Source organism: Gavia stellata, chromosome 5 (assembly GCF_030936135.1).
Source record: "Gavia stellata isolate bGavSte3 chromosome 5, bGavSte3.hap2, whole genome shotgun sequence".
Classification (NCBI taxonomy): domain Eukaryota; kingdom Metazoa; phylum Chordata; class Aves; order Gaviiformes; family Gaviidae; genus Gavia; species Gavia stellata.
The window spans coordinates 301,264-320,848 of NC_082598.1; the positions used below are offsets into that span (position 1 = coordinate 301,264).

Genomic DNA, 19,585 nt, shown 5'->3' on the forward strand with positions numbered 1-19,585 from the left:
TCTGGTGGCTAATTGCATGTGATCCCCAATCACACGGGCGGCGCGGGCCCCTCTCCCGCTCCGCAATTATGCAGCGCCCGCGCCCGGCGGCTCTGCTGGCGGCTCAGCAGCACCGGGCACCTGCCACGGTGCAGGGGCTGGTGGGGCAGGGAGGGTCCCCAGCGTGGCGGAGGGGTGATCCCGCGGGAGTGAGCCGGGGGGGGCGGCTCCATCCCATCCCCATCATCATCCCCATCTCCATCCCCATCGTCATCCCCATCCCTGGCTCAGACGGGCACATGCCTGTGCCTCCTGCCCCGGCCGGGCCGCAATCGCCCCAGCAGGGCTGGGGACAAGGGGATTGTCCCCATCCATCATCCCGCTCTCCCGGCCCACTCCTGCTCCCGTGCCGGAGTGGCCGCCGGCCCCTGCCCCACTGCCCTGGCCTGCGCCCGGCCGGACACCCCCCCTGCACCCCGTGGGGCCTCGGGCGGCAAATTCCAAAGGGCACCCGGGAAGATTAATTGTGGGGCCGGCAGCCGGGCGGGCGGGTAACCGGATCGCCCCGCCGGGAGCAGGAATGTGGTGCTGCCGCGCTGACCCTGCCGTGCCTGTCACGGCCCGGGGACGGCCCCGCCACGTGGGGGTCACCGCGGACCACTGCGGCCAGCCGGGCTATGGCGGGTCTGGGCACGGTGGGTGCCCGCACAGCCCCTGCCCCAGCCAGGGGGGCACCCTCCTGCTCCCCAAACCCAGGGAGGCACCGTTCCCAGGTCCCCAAACCCGCAGAGACACGTCCCTGGGATGCACGGACAGGCAGGGTCCCCAGTGTCCCCATGCCGGGAGTGAGCCATCACCAGGGTCCCCATTCCGGAATGGGTGCCATCCCCTCTCCCCACAGCAAGAGGGGCACCATCCCTGGAGGCACTGTCCCCCCCATCCTTCCTCTCCCCACCGCCCCAGGGGCTCCATCTCCCTCCCCACGCCCCCAGCCCAGGGGGGCAGAGGCCCCCCAGCCCCCCCAGCCAGCCCAGGGGACAGGGACAGGCCAGGGGACACCTGGCAATGCCGGGGTCTCCGTCAGAGCTGGTGGGCAGGAGGGCCCAATCCTGCTCCGGCATGTGGGACGGCTGGTCCCCACCTCCGTGCCGTGCCATGGGGGCTGTGGGGTGGCCGGTGCGGCACAGCTGTCGGGTCTAGAGTTACGGTGGCAGCTGGGGGCGGTGAGCGGGGCCCGGGGAGGGACAGGGTCCCCATGGTGGGGTCCCCCCGCTCTCCCACCCCAAGGGTCCCGCTGGGGCTCAGGGCCGGACCCCGGCCGGGCAGGGAGGATGCAGGACAGACCGGGGCTAAGAATAGAGCCGGGCTGGGACGGGAGGAGGAGGAAGGATGGGGCTTCCTCTGCGACGGCTCTTCTTCCTCCCACCCAGCTCTGCCAGGCAGCACGGCGCAGCACGGTGCGGCGCGGCACGGCACAGCGTGGCACGGCCCTCGCCATGCCCCCTGCCAGGACGGCTGTGTCCCCCCACACCTGCACGGGTAAAGTACCCCAACGCGCACAGTGATGGTGCTGCGCACACGCAGACGCACACACGCACGCAACCCCCTGCCATCCCACCTGGGCACCCCTGCGCAGCCAGGCAGCGGTGGGCATCGGGAGCCGGACGGGCAGCCCCGACCCCCTGCCCGCTGAGTGCCCCAGCCCCTGCCCGCGTGGGACGGGGACGCCCCGGGTGCCACCTGCTCCCCACCGCTGTCCCACACCCCTCCACCCCCCCGTGTGACAGCCCGTGCCGGACGGTTGCAATCGATGGCGGCACCGTGCCCGCTGCCTGCACCAGTGCCGCCGCGCCGGCCCCCCCCGCCGCCGCTGCTGCGTTTCGCTGAACTTTTCTTTTTAATTAACCTCTGGGCAGCGCGGCCCGGCTGCCTCGGCGGGGTTAATGATATCGGTGACCCGCCGCGGCCCATCGATCCCCGAGCCCCGCGCGCTGCCAGCCCAACGCTCGCCGGCCGACGGATGGCTCTGGGGGCACAGGCTGGGCCCGTCCCGCCGCGGGCGCCCGAGCTGGCCCCGGCCAGGGGTCTCTGCTCGCGGCCAGAGCCTGGCTGGTCCCGCAGGGTGACACCTACCAGAGCGGCAGCCATCGCCGCATGTCACCCTGTACAGGGTGCTGCTGTGGGTGCCCCGCTCGTCCTCACCCTCGCCTACCCATCGCCTGGACCCGCGAGGCTGTGGGTGCCCATCCCCGGAGCGTGCCCCGCCGGTGCCACGTCCCCGCACCCCTTGGGCTGTTGGTGACCCCTTCCCGGCCTCTCTGCAGCCCCTCGGCAGCGCCAGGGCCGGGGTCCCGGGCCCCCTCCCGCGGCCGCCCCGGCCCTGCTCCTCGCTCAGGTGCTCCCTGTCAGCGTGCGGAGCTTTAATCCGGCGGTCGTTCATCTTGGGCGCGGGGCCGGGCTGTCAGCGGCTCAGACGAGCCATTTCCTCACCGCGCTGCCCGGCGCGGGGCCGAGCCGAGCCCCCCGCGCTGGCGCCCTAATTGAATCCGCATGGCCGCATCCCCGCGCCGGCCCCCGCCGCCGCACCCCGCCACCCTGCGCCCACCCCCCCAGCCCCAGGAGGTGCCCGCTCCCCACGGCGGTTGGGTTCCCCCAGGGGTCCTGGTGCCATGGGGCCATCGTGGGGACAGGGACTGGGGTGCCCCACACGCCCGAACCCCTCGGACCATGGCTGGAGCCCCCCGCCCTGCTCCGGCTGTGCCCAGCGAGACACCCCAGGCTCTCTGGCATCACCCACTCCCCGTGCCGTGCCTGTGCCCGCCGGCACCTCCACCCAGGCCCCGGGCCGGGGGCTGCCGGGGGCGGCACAGGAGAGCGGGCCCTCGGCGTCCCCCCGCCCCGCACAGCCCCTGCCCTGGCCACCCCGTCCCGGCTATTTGCGGCGCGGGGAAGGAAGCGGCTGCGGTGAGACGGTGCTGCCTGCCCGCTTCCTGCCCGCCCCGTCGTAAATAGCCCCCCGCCTTCGCCTTCGTGGGCAGCACGCGCATGGCCCCACACAATGGCTCTGCCCCATGGCGGGATGGGGTTCCCATGACCCCCCACCCACTCACCCCCGCCGCCCGGTGCATCTCCCTGTCCCCCCACGGCCCCTCTCCCCCGGCCAGCACAGCCGCAAGCCCCGGATCGACCCCGGAGGGACCCTGACCCTTGCGAGCGTCCCAGCGTGGGGCTGCCCAGCACAGGACCCCCACCTCCTGGGGAGAGGGTTGGGGCTGTCCCCACCAGCCCTGGGGAAGGGGACAGGACCATCCCCGCCAGCGCGGCCGTGCCGGGGTCAGGGGGCATGGGCGGGCGACAGCCCGGCAGGGGGGCAACGGCGTTTGCTCCAGCCGCAGCCTTTGAAATGCAACTCCCCCCCCCTGCCCCGGCCCATTTGGCTGGAGTTTGGCCCAGGCCCATATGGAGCCCCCGGAATGGGGAGGGGGTCCCGGAGGCAGGGCAGCAGCTGAGGCCGGGGGGCCCCCCTGACACGGGAACGCCGGTTCCCCCGTGCACGGCGCTGGGTGGGGGTCCCCATGGTGCCTCCCCTCATCCCTGCCTGGGTGCCCCCCTCCCCAGGGCCGTGTCCTGCTCCTGCCCCCCGCCCGGCCGGTCCCTGGCGCTGGCACATGCGCCTCCGTGTGTGTGGGTGCCCCTGCACACGCGTGTGGTGCCTCGGCACACGAGCCAGAGTCTCGGTGCTCCGTGAGCACTTCCGTGCGTGGCCACGGCACGCCTGCACACGCCTGCACACGCCTGCACACGCCTGCACATGGCTTTGCCCGCACACGGCTTTGCCCGCACACGCGCTGGGGGGGTGTCTGCTGGGGGGGGTTGTGCATACACGTACGCGCCAGGCACACGGGTGTGAGTGCCCGCCTGCGCGGCGGCACCTGCACCAGCACACACGTGTGGGAGCAGCTGAGACGTGTGGTGGGCCCCGCGTGCCCCCAGCCCCGCCACCACCCTCCGCTCCCCGGGGGGGCACGAGCCCCCCGACGCTCCCTTTCGCCCCGTCCGGTCCCCGTCCCCACCACCGTTCCCCTTGGCGCTCGCCGCGTAATGAAGTCGGGGTCATCCCCGTACTGGTGCGTGCGGCGACTTCGGCGCCTGTTAATAAATAGATCATTTGCCAACAGCCCCTGGGGGGGGATCCCCGGCGTCCCCTGGCTCCCGGCACATTAATCCCCGTTTACCGGGGCGAGGTGTAATCCCATTAGTCGTGGTTTCGCCCGCGGCCACCAGCCCCACGAGAGGGGTCAGGATTTATTGCCAATAATTGGCCGGGTCTCCTCCCCCGGTGCGGGGCGCAGCGCTGCCGGCGGCTCCCCCGGTGATGCCCCCGCTTGTCTCCGCTTTCGACGGTTTAATTTTGCACCGAGTTATTCCCCTTATTAAAGGAAAATTCATTTGCAAGCAATTTCCATGTGCAAACTGCTCTGCAGCGCCGGCTCCGGCGCGGGGCTGGGAGCGCCCCTAATCGAGTTACCGCCAGGCGCTTCGGCATGGAGCTGCGTTATTGAAATGGATCCGCTAAATAATAGATCAGGGGCAGAGCGCGGTGCCTGGGCATAAGCGTATTAGCAGGCTGAGCTGCCGCCTCCCACCCCTAATCACGTTACCCCGGCACGGGGAGTTGCCGGCATGGCGCAGGCACCCCAGCACGGCACAGGGCGTCCCGCCAGCCTGCGCCCGGGCCGGCTGCAGTGGGGCAGGGGCACTCAGGGGTGGGTGGACCGGGGTGGCCTCAACATGGGTGCCCATGAGCTGGGGGGCCCGGAGCTGCCGGTGCTTGGAGCCATGGGTGCCCCTGGGATGGGGTGTCCTGAGTGGGGTCAGGGCAGCCCCAGCCACTGGGATGGACGGTCTCCCGATGCGAGGGGTGCGGAGCCCGGCACAGTTCCCGGGGGAAGGGGCACGAGGGGCTCAGCCCCGATGCATCCGGGTGCTGCTGCCTGCCCCGGCTGGGCTGGCAGCGGCCGCAGGAGCCTGGGGGGGCGGCTGGGGAGCCGAGGGCCCAGGCCTTGCATGTGGCCCCAGACCCCCAGGGACCCCCCCAGGGGACCTGAGCCCCAGCGGGATGGAGGTGGGGGAGACGAGGCGGGGGCTGGCAATGCCACGCCGGGGTGCGGTGCCCCGCGATGCACCCAGCTCCGTCCGAGCAGCTGTGCCCGTCGCCGTTCCCTCCGGCTGCGGGCGCCCGGCCAGCGCAGGGCGCTCTGCCCCGCTCCGCAGGAAACTCCAATGTTCCTGCAAAAATTCAGAGGCCTCTTTTTGTTTTCCACTGTGTGTCCTGCTTTGGGGTGAAAAGCGGTTCCCATCCTGTGTTCCCGGCACTGGAGCTGACGCTTCCCCTGCCCGGCGGCGAGCCGGGGGCTGAAGCTCGCCCTGCGCCGCGGCTGGGGGCCAGGGGGGCGGCTGGGGCGGCAGGCGGGGAGGGGGCAGTGGGCCTGCGCTGCATCCCTGCGGCCGTGCCCGTGGCTGTGCCCCTGCCCGCAGCGGCTGCCGGGGGCTCCGCGCTGCCCGGGGGCCGGGCAGGATCCAGGCTGCTCAGCCCGCCCTGGCAGCGCCCTGGGCTGCCTCGCTGGGCAGCTCGTGGGGCACGAGGGGGGGGTCAAGGAGAGAAGGGGGTGCCGGCACTGCTCGCCGGGGTCATCCCCGGGCACCGGGCTGCTGCGCAGGGGACTCGCCCCAACGGCTGCGGAGCGATGGGCAGGGAAGATGGGGCTGGGGCGACGGGACAGGGGTGACGTCGCATCCCATCATGGTGAGCGCTGCGGCTGGAGACCCGCCCGGGTCCCAGCCCCGCTCCTGCCTGCCCTGCCCGGTGCCCAGGGCCCAGCCCGGCTGGAGTGCTCCGGCCGCTGCCGGCCCAGGACTCTGCGGCAAAGTTGCCTCCCGTCCCGGAGCAGCTGGAGTTGCAGGGGGGGTTTGCTTCGCGGTGCAGGGGCGGCTGTGAGCCCCGATCAGCGCAAGAGCAAGGAATTAGCCTGAGCGGCAATTTCCTGGTGCGTGTCACAGGGCATTAGCTGGGATGGAGCCCAGGGCGCGGGCGCCAGCCGGGGCCGGGACCGGGGGGAGAAGGGCCGTGCACGGGCTGTGCCCCTTCCGCGCCCCTGCCCGCTGGGTGCCTGGGGCCTCGCGTCCGGCACGCTGCCCTCGTGCCGCGTGGTGCTGCCGGAGGGGACGGCGGCTCGCAGGGGCCCAGCTGAGCCCGGGTCCACCGGCAGCCAGGGTGGGAGCGGGGGATGCGGCTCTCCTGCACCCCAGGACAGGCACCGTCCCCCGGCAAAGCGGTGGGAGACGGACACACGTGCAGCAGCGGCGGCTCCACCGGCTCCCCTCGCCTCCCCGCGTCGCATTGCCGCCAGCCATGCGAGCGAGCCCGCCGGAGAGGACAAAAGCCGCGTGCGAGGCGGCCGTGCGAACGCCGCCGCCGCCTCGGCCTCCAGCGCCCTGTGCGCCGGCGGGCGAGAGGCCCCGTGTGCCTGCGGGAGCGGGGCCCGTCTGGCGGCACAACACCGGGGCGGCCGGCGCTTCCCGGGAGCAGCCTGCAATCCTCTCCCAAATCGGTTTGATCCCAGGCTGCCGGAGCCCCCTCCCCGCCCCCGCCTGCCGCCCGCTCCGGCGTTTAATTGCTCCGGCTGCTGGGAAATTTCAAGGTTGAATTTATCTAACTCCAATTTCCAGCCGGGGGATCGCGTTCTGCCTTTGTCAGCAAGATTGGAAGCCCCCAACCCCTCCCGGCACCGGCACTGCCGGCTCCCCCTGCACCTGCTCCCCCAGCCCGGCACGGTTCTCCCACCGCCCTCCCTGCCCACAGGTTCATTTTCTCTCATTACCGCCATGACCCCTGCGCCCTCCGCACCGTCACCGTCGCCGGGCCCAGAGCATCCCAGCAGCAGACCCACGGGGGCACCGGGCGGGATCGGGACCGGGGGATGCCGAATCGCCCCAGAGGGGCGATTCGGCATCCCCCGGTCCCGATCCCGCCGGAGGATACGGACCCGGTGTCGGCAGCCGGGGCTCACCTGCGTGTGCGGGCGTCCCCGGGCTTTTTACGAGCGGTTGGGATCCCGGAGCTATTTGTACCGGGGAGGGCAGCGGAGGGGCGGGGGGGGGGGGATTTATGGCCGGGCCGCGCTCTGAAACCCAAAACCCACCCGAAGCGGCCTAATCACTCCCAGACGCGGCGGCCCCTGCGCTTTTATGGGGCATTTTAGAGCAGGGGAGCTAATAAATTTTTTGCGACGGTAAAAGCCCCGCTGAGGATGGGGGTGGGCGGGGGGGGGGGGGCAGCGGGCACCCACCGGCCGCCCCCCCGGGGCGGAGGGGGGGGGGGGGGGGGCGCGATTAAAATCGCCGTACAAAGAGGAGACGCGGCGCTGCGCCCCGTCTGCACCCCGGTAGCGGCGGAGGAGAGGGAGCGGTGCTCCCCCCCTCGCCCCCCCCGTCGGTGGCTCCTCCTCCTCCTCCTCCCGGTGCCCAATTTGCCGCCCCGGCCCCGGGTCTTTAAGGCTGCGGCACCGGGGCCGGGGGGGGGGCGGGCAGCGGCGGCGGGCGCGGAGCTGCCCAGCCCCGCCGAGCGGCTCCCGGCGCCGGGAGGCCGAGCGCTCCCCGCCGCCGCCGCCGCCGCCGCCGCCGGGCCCCCGCCGAGGGGGCGGGCTGCGCCCGCGGGGTTTAAGTGCGGCCGCGGCTTGATGCGCGGGCGGGACGGCGGCGGCCAGAGGGGGGGGACCCCGGCGGGATGAGGCGGGCGCGGTGCTGAGGCGGCCCCGGTGCGGGAGCGGGGACGCGCCATGACCTCGGCGCGGGAGGCGGCCGGGTCCCCCCCGCTGCACCCCCCGGGCGGCGGCCGCCGGCGGAGCGCCCTGGACCAGCTCCCGCCGCCCGCCAACTCCAACAAGCCGCTGACCCCCTTCGGCATCGAGGACATCTTGGGGCGGCCCCGCGGCGGGAGCCCCCCCGGGCCCGGGCCCGCCGCGCCCCCCGCCCGGCTGCCCGAGAAGGCGGCGGGGCCCCGCGGCGGCGGCTGCGCCCCGTCCTCGCCGCTCTGCGCGCTGGAGGAGCTCGCCAGCAAAACCTTCCAGGGGCTGGAGCTGGGCGTGCTGCAGGCGGCCGAAGGTACCGGGGCGGCGGGGGGCTCCGCGGGGGGGACGGGGACCGCCACCGGGGCAGGTGCGGGGGGCGGCGGGGGCTGCGCCGCCGCCGGGCCCGCGGCGGGGCCGGGGTCCCTCCCGGCCCCCGGCCCGTAACTTTCCTTCGTGTCCCGGCGGGGCGAGGCGGGCCGGGAAGGGGCCGGTGCTCGCCCGGGGCCGCGGCCCGCGGGGAGGGCAAGGCCCGGGGCCGGGCACCGGCAGCCCGAGCGAGCGCCGGCCGAGCCCGCTGCGCGGCGGCGGGTGAGCCGCCACCGGGACCGAGCGACCGGCGCGGGCAGCCCGGAGCTCCGGGAGGAGCGGCCGGGCCGGGCCGGGGCCGGCGGTTTCACCGGGAGACGCGGGGACCGAGCCGGCCTCGGGCCTCGGGAGCCGCGGCCCCGGGAGGCGGATCGGTCCCGCGGCGGCGGCGGCGGCCGGGCTGCACCGGGCGGAGCGGCGGCACCCGGCCCCGCCGAGCCGTCACCGTCACCGTGACCGTGACCGTGACCGTGACCGTGACCGTGACCGAGCGCAGGGGCAGAGCGGCGGACCGGGCCCGTCGGCAACGAAAATCCGTTACCGACCCCGGCGCCGGCGGGCTCCTTCGGCGGGGACGGCGGCTGCGGCCGGGCCTCGGTTCTCCGGCAGAAACCCGTTACCGGCGGGGCCGGGGAACCCGCAGGGGTCGGGCAGCCGCTCCCCGCTCACGGACGTTGCCCGCCGGCGGCCCGGCCCGGCGGCGGCTCCCCCGGGGCACCGGCACCGGCAGAGCCGGCGGGTCGCGGTCCCCGCGGGAACGGTCCCCGGCGCGGCCCCAGCGGGGAAACCCGCCGTGAGAGCGGGCGGACGGACGGACCGACGGACAGACCGAGCGGCAACCGGGACCGCGCCGTCCGCCCGAGACGAAATTCCTCCATCGAGCGGACGGACGGACACGGGCGGGCGGAGCGCGGCGCCCGTGAGGAACGAAGAATTCCTTACGCGGACGGACACACGGACAGACAGGGCCGGGCTCCCGCCGTTAACGAAAAACACCCTTACCGGGACGGACGGACGGACACGGACAGACAGAGCGCGGCTCCCGTGATTAACGAAAAAGAAAAACCCCTTACCGCGACGGACACGCGGACAGACAGAACCGGGCTCCCGCCGTTAACGAAAACCCGTTACCTGAACGGATGGACGGACACGGACAGACAGAGCGCGGCTTCCGTGATTAACGAAAAAAAAAAAACCACCCTTACCGGGACGGACAGACGGACAGGGACGGGCAGAGCGGCGTTCCCGTAATTAACGAAAAAACCGAAACCATTATCCGGCCGGACAGACGGACAGGGACGGGCAGAGCGCAGCTCCCGCGGTTAACGAAAAAACCCTTGCCCGGCCGGACAGACGGACACGGACAGACAGAGCCGGGCGCCTGTAATTAACGAAAAAAAATTCCCTTCGCCGGCCGGGCAGGGACCGGTCGAGCGGCGGCCCGGTAAATAACGAAACCCCCTCCCCGGCCGGACAGACGGACACGGCCGGAGGCAGCGAGGCTCCCGCGATTAACGAAGGAAAAAAAACCAACCCTTACCCGGGCGGACAGACGGACACGGCCGCGCGGATCGGCGCTCCTGTAATTAACGAAAAGAAGCCGACGCACGGACGGACGGACGGAAAGGGGACAGCGCGGGGCTCCCGGGGTTACGGTAAAGAAAGCCGTCGGCCGGCCGGACAGACGGACACGGCCGGGCGGGGCGCGGCTCCCGCGGTAAACGAAAAAATCCCCTTGCCCGGACGGACCGGCGGACACGCGGGACGGAGCGGGGCTCCCGGAACGGCGGTAAAACCCGGTGCCCGGCGGGACAGACGGACAGGGCCGGGCACGGCGGCGTGCTCGTGATCCGGGAGAACCCCCCCCGGCCCGCCGGGCAGGGCGGGGGCCCGCGGCCAACGGCGGCGTGAACCGGGACCCACGGACAGACGGACCCACGGACAGAAAGGGGACAGGGCGGGGTTCCCGTAGTTAAGGTACAAGCCCGTTACCCGGAGGGGCGGACGGACGGACGGACGCTCCCGTGATAAATGGAAAAAATCCCCTCTTTGCCCCGACGGACAGACGGACAGAAACGGGGCAGCGCGGGGTTCCGTGACTGAGGTAAAGCCCCGTTACCCGGACGGACCCACGGACTCGGCCGGGACAGCCTGGGGCCCCGGTAACGAACGACCGGAGCCGCTGGCAGCCCCCGGCGGGTCGGGGCGGCGGCGGCGGCGGCGGCGGGTCCGCCGGGAGCGGAGCCCCCGCTGCGGGCAGCGGGACGGGCAGGGCGGCCCCGGGACCCCTCGGCGGCGGAGGGAGCAGGAGCCGTTAACGGGGAGCGAGCCGCCGCCGCCGCGCCGCGGGCAACCCCGGGAGCCCGTTGCCGTGCGGCGGATCGGTCCCGCCGGCAGCAGAGAGGCTGTACCGGGCTGGGACCGGGACCCTGCGGCCGGTGTGGAGCCGTTACCGGTGCCGCGGGCGGACACGATCCGCCTCTCACGGGAGGTTTCGCTTCTCCGCCGCCGCGAGCAGCGCCGGAGCGCGGCCGGATCGGGGCCTCGGGGCTGCGGCGCGGCCGTGCCGGGAGCGGCGGCGGGGACCGGGCTCCGGGGGACCCGGCACCGGCGGTTCCTGAAAACCGTTGAGCAAAAAGCACAGCCGGGGGCCCGGGCGAACGGCCGCGCCTCGCGCCGCCGGTCCGGCCCCGCCGCCCGGGGCTGCCGGGGCTCCGCCGGCGGGGGGGAGCCGGGCCGGAGCCCCGGGACCGCCGGACCGCGCCGCCGGCGGGACACGGGTGGGCTCGGCCCCGGCGGGACCGGGGCCGCGGGCGGAACGGCGCGGGGCCAGGCGGGAGCGGCGGCGGGAGCACCGGGCCGGGCCAGGCCGGGAGGCTCCCGGCTCCCGGTACCGGGCCCGGGCGGCGTCACGGGCAGGGCCGGGGCTCGGCGCGGCGCGGTTGGGTTTGACCGGCTGAGCTCGGCCCGGCCCGGCGGGGCTGGGGTCGGTTCGACCGGGTTCGGCGTTCCGCGGGCGGGAAGGGCTCGGCGCTGGGCGGCGGGGGGCGGCGGGGCCGGGCCCGGCTGGGCTCGGCGCGGCTGCCGGTGCGGCTGCCGGTGTGGGTGCCGGTGCCGGTGCCGCTGCCGGTGCTAATGCCGGTGCCGGTGCGGGTAGTGGTGCGTGTGCCGATAGCGGTGTCGGTCCTAATGCCGACGCCGGTGCCGGTGCTAATGCCGGTGCCGGTGCGGGTGCGCGTGGCGATACCGGTGCCGGTGCTAATGCCGGTACTAATGCCGACGCCGGTGCCGGTGCTGATGCCGGTGCGGTGCCGATACCGGTGTCGGTGCGGGTGCCAATACCGGTGCCGGTACTAATGCCGGTGCGGGTGCCGACGCCGGTGCTAATGCCGGTGCGGTGCCGATACCGGTGCCGGTGCTAATGCCGGTGTGGTGCCAATACCGGGGCCGGTGCTAATGCCGGTGCGGTGCCGATACCAGTGCCGGTGCTAAAGCCGGTGCCGGTGCCGACGCCGGTGCCGATACCGGTGCCGGTGCTAATGCCGGTGCGGTGCCGATACCAGTGCCGGTGCTAATGCCGGTGCTAATGCCGGTGCGGTGCCGATACCGGTGCCGGTGCTAATGCCGGTGCTAATGCCGGTGCGGTGCCGATACCGGTGTCGGTGCTCATGCCGGTGCCGGTACTAATGCCGGTGCCGGTGCCGACGCCGGTGCCGATACCGGTGCCGGTGCTAACGTGCCGATACCGGCGTCGGTGCTCATGCCGGTGCCGGTACTAATGCCGGTGCCGGTGCCGACGCCGGTGCCGATACCGGCGCCGGTGCTAACGCCGGTGCGGGTGCCGCCGCCGGTGCCGGTGCTAACGCCGGTGCGGCTGCCGATCCCGGCGCCGGTGCCGCCGCGCTGAGCCCGCTGTCCCCGCAGGTCGGGAGCCGCTGGGCGCCCTGGGGCAGCGCCCGGCCTGCAAGAAGCGGCGCAAATCGCGGACGGCCTTCACCAACCAGCAGATCTTCGAGCTGGAGCAGCGGTTCCTGCGGCAGAAGTACCTCTCCCCGGCGGACCGGGACCAGCTGGCGGCGCGGCTGGCGCTCAGCACGGCCCAGGTCATCACCTGGTTCCAGAACCGCCGCGCCAAGCTCAAGCGGGACCTGGAGGAGCTGCGGGCCGACGTGGCCTCGCTGCAGGCGCTGCCCCCCGCCGCCCTCCAGCAGCTGACGGCGCTGCCCGACCCCCCGCGCCCCCCCGGGCCCGGCCCCGGCCCCGGCCCCGCGCCGCCGCCCGCCGCCGCCGAGCTCTCGGAGGAGGAGATCGACGTGGGGGACTGAGGCGGCGGCCGTGGGGAGGGCGGGCGGGGAGGGGGGGGGTCCCGGGCCGGCACCGAGACTGACCGAGCCCCCGGGTGGGACGGGGCGGCCGCGCTGCCCCCGCCCGGGGGGAATTGGTGCAATTTTTCTCGCTTTTTTCGTTTCTTTTTGTCCGTCTTTCCTTTTTTTTTTTTTTTAATTTTATTTTCTATCGTGTCTGTCCCGCCGGCCCGGCCGCGGCCCCGCCGCCCCGAGAGCCGGGGGCACGGGGGGGGCCCGGCCCGGCCCGGCCCGGCCGGGTGTAAATATTTGGAATAAAGGCGACACCTTATTAAGGAGCGCGGAGGGCTCTGCCGGCGGGACGGACGGACGGACGGACGGACGGACGGGCACCCCCGGACCGGGAGCACACACCGAGGGGATGCTCCGCTCTTCCGGCTTACCCGGGCCGGGGGGGCCTTGCCGGGGCACGGGGCACCAGAGACCCCCCCCGTGCCCCCGCTCTGCCCCGCGTTCCCCGCTCCCGGGAGCCCTGGGGGGTCCGGCACGGCCGGGGGGGGTCACCCGGTACCGGCCCGGGCGGAGGCGGGGCGGAGGGGGGTGCCGGTGCCCGGAGCAGCCGGGGGGGGGGGGGGCTGCCGGCAGCGACCCCCGAAGCAGCTCAGGTCTCTGTGTGGGGGTGTGTTCACGCGTGTCCGTGTCTCCAGCCCCACGCGCGCAGCCTCCTGCGGGCTGCAGGGGGGCGCAGGACCCGCGGGGGGGGCACACGGGGGGTGTGTGTGTGTGTGTGTCACACGCGGGGGGCAGCGCCCGTCCTCCCGGGACGGAATTTCCCTCCGGCAGCGCTTCCCCCGCCGCTGCCCCACGCGTGACCCGAGTGGGGCCGGAGCAGCGCCGGGTACCGGCACCTCGCTCCCCTCCGCACCTGCCCCGGCCGCTGGAGTCCACGCCGCCCGTGGTGACGTCATGCCCCGGTGACGTCACTGCGCGAAGCGGCGACGTCACTCTGATGAGCGGGAGCGGCTCTGGCCTCGCCCCGGGGGGAGCGGGGCGGTCGGGGACGCGGGGGGGGTGCGGGCAGCCCTCGGCCCCACGGACCCCCCCTCCCATGAGCGCCCCCCGGTGCCGCAGGGCACGGCCCGCGCGGGGCGCCCGGAGGCGGCGGGGACGGGCGGCCCCCGGGGCGGGGGGGGGGGCGGGGGGCAGCTGCCCGCTCCCCGCCCGTGGCGGGGGCCCCCCGGGGCCCGTCACCGCAGCTATGCGCGTCTCGGCTGCGAGCCCCCCCCGCATCCATATGAGCCCTCGCTGATCTAATTAGGCCGGTGCGAACTTCCGAAGGCAGAGCCGCCCCCCCCCCCCCCCCCCCCCGGTATTTGCTCCGGTTTTAATTGCATTGTCCCGCCCCTCCCCCCGCGCCGCAGCCGCCCGGCCGAGGGGGGGAGGGGAGAAATGAGATTTAGCCTGAAAGTGCCTTTGAGCATCCCCCGGGGGACTGCTCGGAACGTGACAGGTAGCGGCCCGGGGCCGACACGCGTGGGGCATGCGCGGCTGCTGCCCCCCGAGCCCCCGCCCGGGCCCCCCCGGCGCCGCTGCCCGCACCGGCGGCCCCGGTAATGGGCAGGGGGGCGAGCCGGGGGGGATACACACGGCCACGGCCCCCACCCGCAGGGACAGACACCCTGAGCAGGGGCGGGGGGGCAAGAGATGGGGGGGTTGGATCCCCGGGGGTCCCATCCTGCCCCCCGGTGCCCGGGACCTCCCGGGGCTCAGGAGCCCCCAGCCCGGCACCCACCCGCTCCCCGGGGGGGCGGCTCACCCGGCAGCGGGGTTTGCACGCAGAATCACGGTGGGCGACTCCCCGGGCCCCGGGGTGCCGTCAGCCCCCCACTCGCTCCCTGGGTGACCCCAAAGGGAAGGCCGACCCCGCAGCTCCCCCTCGACCCCGGCGGCTGCGCAGCTGCAGCCCGGCCTCCGCAGCAGAAATGCCCCCGCTGCAGGCGAGGGTGTCTGCTGGCCCCACGGCCGTGTCGCCCCACAGCAGAGCTGAGCGTGGGGCTGGTCTGGCTGCGCCCAGCAGCACCCTCCCGGGCCCAGCAGCGTGTACCGGCAGCACGCGTGTGCAGACACATACATGTGCATGAAGGAGCACGTGCAGACGCGCATGTCTGTGAGCGCCGTACGCGCACGTGTGTCCCCAGGCGTGCGCGTGCCCGCGTGGGAGCGGCGGGGGCGGACGAGGCCAGCCCCGGAGATGAGCTCACGGCTTCGGCTCGCTTCCGTCAGGCTGATGCGAGGGGACAGCTGGCAGGATCACACCTCCGCCCCGCGGGACGTTCCCGGCTCCGCGCCCCACGCTGCCGCCTCCGCCCCCACCACAGCGTTGGGAGCCGGGCAGCCCAGGCCCCACCAGACCCCTCTCCCCCCCCAGGCTACCCAAGCAGAGGTCGGGACTCCACGGCTTCGGCCCCAGCCCCACACCCCTGTGCCCCACAGGCCGCGTGGGCAGCAAGGGGCAGGGATGGGGGGAACTGGCTTGGAGAAGGGGGCTCAGACCCCCAGATCTCGTCCCGTCCCCGCAATGCGAGCCGGTCCCGGCACCTCCACACCCTCTCGGTGCAGGGCGGCTGAGGGACGCCGAGTTCCCTCACCGTGGCCTCTGGGCGGCTGTGCCCCCAGCCCTGGCTCCCCGCCCCCTCCTGCCCCACACCAGCCTCCCCCGGGGGCAGCTAATCGCGGGCGGAAGCGTTGGCTGGACCGGGCAGCGTCTGGCGTCGCCCCCGGCCGCCCCGCGGGAGGTTTTGCTGCGGGAGATGGTGCAGGCCCCGGGCACGCTGCCATCGCCAGCCCTGCACCCTGCCAGTTCCCACCGCTCCGCGCGGCCACACAGCGAGGCCCACCGGCCCGCCGGGACCACCGTCAGCCCAGCCAGCCTGCCCACACCACCGGCACGGGCACAGCGTGGGGGACACACGGGCACACAGTCATGGACAGACAGCGGGACACATACACACAGGAGCAGAGCCATGCACCCAGCGTGCTCGTGCCACAGCGCGGGGACCTGGAGCTGCGCCACAGGCGCAGCCGTGAGCAGGCGCATGCTGCCAGCGGTGCACGCAGTGGCACACACGTGTCCCATCACAGGCGCAGGCAGCTGAGCACACAGCCCAAGCAGGGACCCCTCCCCGGGGCTGCGAGGCACCGCATGCAGGTGTGGGAGCACCCACGGCAGGAGCACCCATAGCGGGAGCACCCGCCCAGCACCCACTGTGGCCATGTGTCCCCTCCAGCCAGCACCGGCCGCGGCTCCCCGGGGACCACCCGCTCTGCCCGCGGGGAACCGGCTCTGGAGGGGTCCGCCCTGGCTCAGCGGCCCAGGGGCAGCAACCTGCCAGGCCCCAGGGCAGGCCGTGCCCATCACCGGGGCCTCGGGGCGGCAACCTGCCAGGGCCCAGGGCAGGCCGTGCCCATCACCGGGGCCTCGGGGCGGCAACCTGCCAGGCCCCAGGGCAGGCTGTGCCCATCACCGCAGCCTCGGGGCGGCAACCTGCCAGGCCCCAGGGCAGGCCGTGCCCATCACCGCGGCCTCGGGGCGGCAACCTGCCAGGCCCCAGGGCAGGCCGTGCCCATCACCGGGGCCTCGGGGCGGCAACCTGCCAGGGCCCAGGGCAGGCCGTGCCCATCACCGTAGCCTCGGGGCGGCAACCTGCCAGGCCCCAGGGCAGGCTGTGCCCATCACCGGGGCCTCGGGGCGGCTCTGGCGGCGGGCGCTGCTGCCGGGGGCTCTGTCAGGCTCAGCCCCCCGCTTGTCCCCCCCCAGGCACGCTCGTCTTTTTCCTCCTCCAATTTTCTGGATGATTAACTCGACGGCTGTTTCCTGACAACCTCTGCTGTTGGTATTAATTTCTTTTAACTAGTGATTAATTACTCGCTGTCTCCCACACTCCTTCTCCCTGTTGCCTATTTGCATATTAATCAAATCCCGCTCGATGGCCTGCCTGTCACCTCCCTGCCACGGCCCCTGCGACTCCCGTCACCCGCAGACGACATTACAGCGGGGCGGGGGGCCCGGGACCGGCACGGCACCTCCCCGCGGCGGCAGCCCCCCCCCCCCCCCGCTGCCGGGGACCCCGGGCTCTGCCCCCCGCGGGGCCGCGCCCATCACCGCTGCCTCGGGGCTGGCCCGGCCCCGCCTGCCCCCGAGCCGGGGCGAGCCCCGGGAGCCCCCGCGGCCGCAGGAGCTGGGGGTCCCCGTTGCTTCCCGGGCTAAGGCGGCCCCCGGAGCGGAGCGGAGCGGACGGTCCCGGTCTCCGGGCAGACCCGTCCCCCCCCCGGGCCCTTCCCCACGCCCAGAGGCGCCGGGAGCGGGGCGCTGCGGGGAGGGTCGGCCGGTGCAGAGGGCTCGGGGGGGCGGACGTGCCCCGCCGGGGAGGGGGGGCTGCACCGGGGGTTACTGCACACCCGGTGCTGGGTGTCCGGTACCGGCGCCCGGGGATGCCCCGGGACACCGCGGGGAGCCGTATGGGGGCGGGGGGGAGCCGTGCCGTGGCGGGGGCCGCCGCCCAAGCACCGCCCCACACCGGGCAGGGCCCGATCCGGCCACCGGAGCCGCCGCCGGGCGGGTCGAGGCCGCCCCCTGCTGGCCGCCGGTGGACCTGCACGGGAGCTGGGACCGGCAGCGGTCGGAGCCGCGGGCGCCCCGGGGGAGTGTTCCGGTTAGAGACCGGGGGGTGCGGGCGGGAGGAGCGGCGGGCCGGCCCCAAGCACCGGCAGCGCCGGGCACTGACCCCCCCCGGGCCCCTGCGAGGGGGGAGCGGGGCAGCGGGAGCCGCGGGGGTGCAGGCGCAGGGCGGGGGGAACGGAGACGGCAGGAGCCGGAGGAAACGGGGGGCACCGGGCTGAGCTCCGGGGCAGGTTGTGCCGGCGGATGCGGAACCGGAGCACCGGGGGCCGAGCAGGTTGGCCGACGCGGGAGGGGAAGGGACGGACAGACGGCCGCCGCTGGCTCTCAGTTTTATTAAGAACCCCAAAGCGGGTACGAACCCCAAAGCGGGTACAAACCCCAAAGCGGGTACAAACCCCCGAGGGAGCCGAGGGGACCAGCCACCCCCACGGGGCGCAGCCCCGTCCTGCCGCCTGCAGCCGGCTCCCCCCGGCACGAGGAGCTGGGGGGTGGGCGCCCACCCACGGCGGCCTCACGGGACCCACAGGAGGCAGGACCCACGCTTTCCCTGGGCAGGGCCGGGGCATTTGGGGAGGGGGGACAGCAGCCCCAGCTGGGGACAGCCCCACAAGGCACCAGGAGGGGGGGACCCCCACCCGCAGAGGCGGCAGGAGCGGGGCAGGTCCCTGCGGAGGGAAAAGGCACAGGCAGGGCGAGGGCAGGCCCTGGCTCAGCTCCCCGGAGCCCCGGTGACAGGGGGGAGCAGGGGGCCCCACTGCCAGCCCCCTCCCCACACGCCCCCCTGCCCTGCACGGGGCCAGGAGCCACTGCCCAGGGCCCAGACGCCGGGGGGCAGAGCAGGCAGCCCCCGGCTCCGGCAGGAAGGAGCAGGCAGGGCCCTCCCAGGACTGTGCCGGCTCCTCCAGACCGGGGCAAATGCCCGCAGTGGCCGATGCCTCCAGGTCTCCGTGCCAGGAGGATTCTGCCCGGGGCGGGACGGGCAGGGAGTCGCGGCGTCCCATCCCAGCCATCCGTTGGGGCAGCGGGCAGGAGGTGGCAGTGCCGAGGGTCCCGCTCCGCAGCGTGCCAGCGGTGCAGGAGGGCAATGCCGCACCACAGAGGGTTCAGCTCCACTGCCGTTAAGCTGAGGAGAGCCCCGGGCTACAGGAGCCCGCCGAGGGGGGCACCCACCTCACCGTGGGGCTCTGGGTGCGGCCGGGGGGCCGGAGTGGCGTGGGATGGGTGCTTGAGCTGCAGCACCAGCCTGCTTCCCTCCACCTCAGCATCCTGGGGGGGAGAGGGGGAGCTGAGCTGGCAGCGCTGCCCCCCCGGGGCAGGGGGCATGGCAGGAGGGGCTGAGCCCAGGAAAGGCACCCCCACGTCCCGTGCCAGGCACCTCCTGCCGCCCTCCTCCAGCCCCGAGGGGCCCCACGGCGCGGTGCCCAGCCCCGGCTCACCTGCATGGCCACATAGGCCGCTTCTGCCGCCTTTTTCTGGGTGTAGTTGACGAAGGCGCAGCGTCTCTCCAGCAGCATTCGGATGAAGCGGATCTCCCCAAACCTGTGGGGTGGAGAGTTAGCACCCATGGCAGAGAGACCCCCCCACCATGTCTCCCTCGCAGGGCTTGCTGCCCCGGCCAGGAGCACCGAGCAATGGGGACAGGCACGGGGCTGGCAGGGCACCAGGGCAGTGGCGTGGGGCAGGACGGGCGCGGTGCTGGTGGGGCACCGAGGGCAGGGGGGCTGCAGGGGCACAGCACGGAGACACGCTCACCGGCTAAAGGAGCTGTGTAGCACCTTCTCGCTGATCCTGGGGGTGACGTTCCCCACCCAGAGGGGATAGCAGTCCCTGCCAAAGCGCACCAGTGTCACCAGCAGCTGGCTCTGTCCTGCACCAGCTTGAGGACCCCCTCCAGCACCGCCAGCTCCATGAGAGCTCTGGGACCCACCGCCCCCAGTAAGCGCCTGGCACTGTCCCAGCCGGGCATGGGGCTGTCCCAGCCCCACCAGCCCCGGCCCTACCTGGCGGGATGGGTCGGAGGCAGCGTCTGCTGGCTGCTGGCCGCAGCCCGGCCCTGGCCTTTCGCCTGGCTCCTGGAGCTCGCAACAGTCACGAAGCCGCTCGGGTCTGTGTCCCGGCAGCTCCCGCTCGCCCACTCCCCTATGGAGAGGCAGGGACAGGCTCAGCTGGCTGCGTGGGCCGGCACAGCACCCACCAAGGGCCAGCCCCAGCTCCAGCATCCCCCTGAGACCCCCTCCAGCCCTGAGACCACAGCCCAGGTCCCCCCACACCCTCCCCTGCCGCCAGCTCTGCCAACAGCTCCAAAGCAAAACTGCCACCGGCACCAAGGTCCCTTACCGGAGGGAAGCAGCGGCGGCTCCCCAGCCTCCAGCAGGGACGGAGACATGGGGACCCCCCCCAGGCTG

General features: G+C 73.9%; 2 protein-coding genes across 2 annotated transcripts; one reads left to right on the forward strand and one right to left on the reverse strand.

Moving 5' to 3' along the window:
- The first annotated feature begins 7,817 nt into the window (after positions 1 to 7,817).
- Positions 7,818 to 12,520, forward strand: LBX2 (ladybird homeobox 2). The gene is made up of 2 exons (XM_059818149.1): positions 7,818 to 8,142; positions 12,120 to 12,520. Exons 1-2 carry the CDS (start codon positions 7,818 to 7,820, stop codon positions 12,518 to 12,520), a joined length of 726 nt encoding a protein of 241 aa, XP_059674132.1.
- A 5,790-nt stretch (positions 12,521 to 18,310) lies between these two features.
- On the reverse strand, positions 18,311 to 19,566 carry LOC132317095 (uncharacterized). The gene is made up of 5 exons (XM_059818050.1): positions 19,518 to 19,566; positions 19,181 to 19,319; positions 18,933 to 19,007; positions 18,617 to 18,719; positions 18,311 to 18,446 (listed from the first exon to the last, which is right to left on the reverse strand). The coding sequence occupies exons 1-5, from the start codon at positions 19,564 to 19,566 to the stop codon at positions 18,321 to 18,323; spliced, it is 492 nt and encodes a 163-aa protein (XP_059674033.1). The 3' UTR covers positions 18,311 to 18,320.
- Positions 19,567 to 19,585: the final 19 nt, after the last annotated feature.